The sequence below is a fragment of the Amblyraja radiata genome, unplaced genomic scaffold (genome assembly GCF_010909765.2).
Source record: "Amblyraja radiata isolate CabotCenter1 unplaced genomic scaffold, sAmbRad1.1.pri scaffold_861_ctg1, whole genome shotgun sequence".
NCBI classification, from domain to species: domain Eukaryota; kingdom Metazoa; phylum Chordata; class Chondrichthyes; order Rajiformes; family Rajidae; genus Amblyraja; species Amblyraja radiata.
In genome coordinates, this window is record NW_022630862.1 from 42474 (window position 1) to 47635 (window position 5162).

The window sequence follows — 5162 nt, forward strand, 5'->3', positions numbered from 1 at the left end:
CAATACAATACAATGTGGATTACAATGTGGACTTTCAGTGTTTGTGCTTTTTTTTAATTTTAATTTTTATTTTTAATATGTTAGAAACATAGAAATTAGGTGCAGGAGTAGGCCATTCGGCCCTTCGAGCCTGCACCGCCATTCAATATGATCATGGCTGATCATCCAACTCAGTATCCCGTACCTGCCTTCTCTCCATACCCCCTGATCCCCTTAGCCACAAGGGCCACATCTAACTCCCTCTTAAATATAGCCCATGAACTGTGGCCTCGACTACCCTCTGTGGCAGGGAGTTCCAGAGATTCACCACTCTCTGTGTGAAAAAAGTTCTTCTCATCTCGGTTTTAAAGGATTTCCCCCTTATCCTTAAGCTGTGACCCCTTGTCCTGGACTTCCCCAACATCGGGAGCAATCTTCCTGCATCTAGCCTGTCCAACCCCTTAAGAATGTTTTATTATTATTTATTTATTTTTATTTTTATGATACTGCCTGTAAGGGAAATTCATTTCGTTGTCTCTAACTGAGACAATGACAATAAATTTGAATACAATACAATACAATACAATACAATGTGGATTAATGTGATTCTATCTGGGACAATAACAATGTGACTCTCTGGCTGTGCCCGGAACCAGGCTGAAGGCGCCGCGGTTGTCCAGCCGGAGCGCTGGGAGTGTTACACCCGCTGCACGGTGCGGGTGCCCGGCCGCTGCGCTCCCCGCGTCCTCTCGCCGCCGCCTCCGAGCGCTGGGCCTACGGTGCCCGTGAGGGGGAGAGAGGGAAGGAGAGGGAAGGAGAGAGAGAGGAGGGGGAGAAGGAGAAGGAGGAGAAGGAGAGAGAGAGAGAGAGGCCAGCGGTTCCCGGGCTGTCCGTTCCGTTCCGTTCCCGTCGCCATGGCGGCCATGGAGGGAAGCGCCAACTCCCGGGCGGGGATCAGGTGGGTCAGCGCGCAGGCGCGTTGCCGGGCCCGGCTCCCCAGCGTGGGCTTACCATCTGTCTGCGCAGGCGCGTTGCCGGGCCCGGCTCCCAATTTGGAGCGGGATCGTCTCTGCGCGCAGGCGCGTTGCCGGGCCCGGCTCCCCATTTGGAGCGGGATCGTCTCTGTGCGCAGGCGCGTTGCCGGGCCCGGCACCCCCTGTGAGACAGTCGGGCCCTCTCTATACGCAGGCGCGTTGCCGGGCCCGGCTACCCGAGAGGGACGGCGGACTGCCGGCAACAGACGCACTGAGTCTGCGTGATGTCGATGGGGGGGGGGGGAGGGGCTGAATCATAGCTACATAGACAATAGGTGCAAGAGTAGGCCATTCAGCCCTTCCAGCCAGCACCACCATTCAATGTGATCATGGCTGATCATCCCCAATCAGTACCCCGTTCCTGCCTTCTCCCCTGACTCCACTATTTTTAAGAGCCCTATCTAGCCCTCTCTTGAAAGCATCCGGAGAACTGGCCTCCACCGCCCTCTGAGGCAGAGAATTCCACAGACTCACAACTCTCTGTGAGAAAAAGTGTTTCCTCGTCTCCGTCCTAAATGTCCGACCCCTTATTCTTAAACTGTGGCCCCTGGTTCTGGACTCCCCCAACATCAGGATCATGTTTCCTGCCTCTAGCGTGTCCAAACCCTTAACAATCTTATATGTTTCAATGAGATCTCCTTTCATTGTATTGTATTGTATTGTATTGTATTCAAATTTATTGTCATTGTCTCAGTTAGAGACAACGAAATGAATTTCCCTTACAGGCAGTATCATAAAAATAAAAATAAAAATAAATAAATAATAATATCCTTTTTAAACTCCAGAGTGTACAAGCCCAGCCGCTCCATTCTCTCAGCATATGACAGACCCCGCCATCCCGGAGATGAGGAAACACTTTTTCTCACAGAGAGTTGTGAGTCTGTGGAATTCTCTGCCTCAGAGGGCGGTTCTCTGGATGCTTTCAAGAGAGAGCTAGATAGGGCTCTTAAAGATAGCGGAGTCAGGGGAGAAGGCAGGAACGGGGTACTGATTGGGGATGATCAGCCATGATCACATTGAATGGCGGTGCTGGCTCGAAAGGCCGAATGGCCTTTACTCCTGCATCTATTGTCTATTGACTCTCAAGAGAGTCACCGTAGTGTTATATTGTCATATGACCTGAAACTGAATAATGACATTCCCTCTCTTTCCCTTTCTCCATCCTCTCTCTCCCTCCCTCATGCTCTCCATCTCTCTTCTCCTCCCTCTTTCCCCACCCTCCTCCCTCCATCTCAATTCTCCTTCTCCCTCCTTTCCCTCTACCCCCATCCTCTCCCTCCCCTCTTTTCCTCCCCACTCCCCCTTCTCTCATCTCACTTCTCTCCTTTCCTCACACTTCCCCCTCTTCCTCCCCCTCCCCTCCCTCTCCCTTCTCCCCCCCCGGCGTGCTGCAGCTCTCAGGAGCTGCTGCAGAAGGTGAAGGCGTTCATCAGCGGTGTAGACCCGGCCCAGGGGCACCAGCTGACGGTGAAGGAGCACGCTCGCTGCGGCATCCTGCTGCTGCGGAACCTGCCGCCGGCCCGGGCCGCCGTGCTGGAGCACCTGCGCGGGGTCTTCGACGAGTCGGTGGGGGCGTACATCCTGGCCCTAGACCGGGAGGGCGGAGGCGGAGGACACCTGGGCTCGCTGGGGCTGGAGGATGTCACGCTGGAGATTCAGGGGGTGCTGTCGGAGTTTGTGCGCTCCAACCCCCGGGCCTGGGCCCCGCTTGTATCCGGCTGGTCAATCGATCTGATGGGGCAACTGAGCAGCAAGTACTCCGGGCGGCATCGGGTGCCCCACGCCAGCAGCCTAAACGAGCTGCTGCAGCTGTGGATGTCGTGCAAGGCCATGCGGGCGCTGATGGACATCTACGTGCAGTGCCTCTCCTCCCTCATCAGCTCCTGCCCGGACGCCTGCGTAGACGCCCTGCTGGACACCTCGGTGCAACACTCGCCCCACTTCGACTGGGTGGTGGCCCACATCGGCTCCTCCTTCCCCAACACCATCATCAGCCGCGTCCTCAGCTGCGGCCTCAAGGACTTCTGCCTGCACGGTGGCCCTTCTTCTTCCTCCCCCGTCGAGCCCCTGCTGCCCCCGTCCTGCCCGGCCGACCAGCGGGTGCCCAAGATCGCCTCGGTGGTGGGCATCCTGGGCCACCTGGCCACCCGGCATGCCGACAGCATCAAGCAGGAGCTGCTGCTGATGTTCCACCAGAGCCTGGGGCCTCCTGAGAGCCGCGAGTCGGGCCGGGCCCGGCACCAGGAGGCCACCGTCCCCTTCCTGCTGCAGCTGGCCGCCATGTCTCCGGCCCTGCTGGGCGCCGTGTCGACCGAGCTGGTGGACTCCCTCAAGCCGCCGGTCCTCGACCAGCTCCACCAGCGGTTCTCGGGCCTGGGCCGGGACGAGGCGGACAACCTGCTGGGCCTGCTGGTGCACCTGGTGTGCCAGAGCGGAGCCGGGGCCCACCGTGTGCTGGGCTTCCTGCTGGAGACGGCCTCGCCGGCCTCGGTCATCACCGGCCCGGGCCTGGCGGTGAGGGACAGCGTGAGGGAGGCCTGCCAGCGGGTGGTGCAGCTGCTCCTCCTCAACCTCCAGCGCCTGGTGTACAGCAAGGGGGGAGGAGGAGACACCCACCACCACACCCACCGTCCCCTCCCCTTCCTAGACGGGCTGAAGGGCCGCCTGCCGGAGCTGTGCCACCAGGCCCTGCGGCCAGAGTGCAAGCGCCACCCCTGGCAGCACCAGCTGCTGTGCCTGCTGGCCGTCTACTGCGGGCCCAGCTGGGCGGCGGAGGCCCTGTGCCAGCTGCTGGGCCAGGCCGCCTGCCCGGAGGAGCTGTCGCTGGCAGCCAAGCTCCACTCGGCCCTCTCCTCCTCCGTGCCGGGGCTGGTGCCGGCAACCGCGGCCCGCTGCGTGGCCCACCTGCACTCGGCCCCGGCCCACGATGCCCGGCGGCTGCTGCACAACCTGGCCTGGCTGGCGAGGGACGGGGAGGAGGAGGGGGGGGAGGAGGGGGGAGGGGAAGAGGGAGGGGAGGAGGGGCTAGCGGCCGCTCTGGCCTCCCACGCCCCGCAGCTGGGCCGGCTGCTGCCCCACACCGACCCGGGGGTGTCGGAGGGCGCGGCCCTGCTCCTGGCGTCCTTGCCCCCGCCACCGCCCTCCTCCCTGGGGCCCTCGCAGCTGTCGGTGCTGGTGCGGGCCGGGGTGTCGCGGTTCTTCCAGGCGCTGCGGCGTGGCGTTGGCGGTGGCGGTGGCGGGGAGGAAGCGGCCGGCGAGGCCTGTTCCCGCCTGCTATTCCGCCTGGCCTCCTCCTCCCCGCAAGCCCTGCGCTGCATCCTCCGCCAGCTGCTGTCGGCCGCACTCCACCCCGGCAGCGCCCGGCTCTTCGGCGGCCGGGGGACCTCCCCCTCCTCCCTCGACACCCCCTCCCCCTCCTCCATCTCCATCACCACCCCCGGCGACTCGCTCCTGGGGGTCAACCGCGAGTTCGGGGCGGCGGTGGGCTTCGGCGGGCTGTGGGCCGTCTTCCACGCCGGGGTGATCGGCCGCGGCCTGAAGCCCCCCCCGACCGGCGGGCAGCTGCTGCCGGGGGAGGCGGCTGGAAACGCCCAGCGCTTCCTGGGCCTGATCGGCCGCTGCTGCAGCCTCGGGCAGAGGGAAGGTCAGGTGGGGGCAGAGGCGGCCCAGACCATCGCCCTGGCCCTGGTGGAGGCCATCTGCCCCGACGTCACCTCCAGCGAGCTGGCCTGGCCTCCCGAGGAGCTGTCACGGGGGACGGTGGAGCGGGACCTGCAGATCTGGGGCCGCTTCCAGGAAAACCCCCTGCTCTTCGGCCTGCTGCGGCTGGTGGCCCTGGGCCCGCCGGCCCTGTGCTACTGCTCGGTGCTGCTGCGGGGGGTGCTGGCCACCCTCCTGTCCCACTGGGACGCGTCCCGCCACCGGCTCTCCACTGCCTCGCCCCGCCACCTACACGCCTCCTGCCAGCTGCTGGCCTGCATGGCGGAGGGGCAGCTCCTGCCGCCGGCCCTGGGCAGCATGCACGAGATCTTCCACCTCCTCACCCCCTTCGAGGTGTGGCTCCTGCTGCTCGGCGTCTGGGCCTACCTGCGGGCCAACGGGCCCCTGCCCCAGAAGTTCGCCTTCCGCCCCGAGCAGGGCCGCTTCGGC

General features: G+C 63.0%; 1 protein-coding gene across 1 annotated transcript; it reads left to right on the plus strand.

Annotated features, from left to right (window-relative positions):
* Positions 1-672: 672 nt before the first annotated feature.
* Positions 673-5159, plus strand: ints5 (integrator complex subunit 5; the record flags this gene model as incomplete). Its single annotated transcript, XM_033017064.1, has 2 exons — positions 673-937; positions 2408-5159. Coding segments are annotated over exons 1-2 (2796 nt in total), but the record flags the coding sequence as incomplete, so codon positions are not given.
* Between the last annotated feature and the right edge of the window lie 3 nt (positions 5160-5162).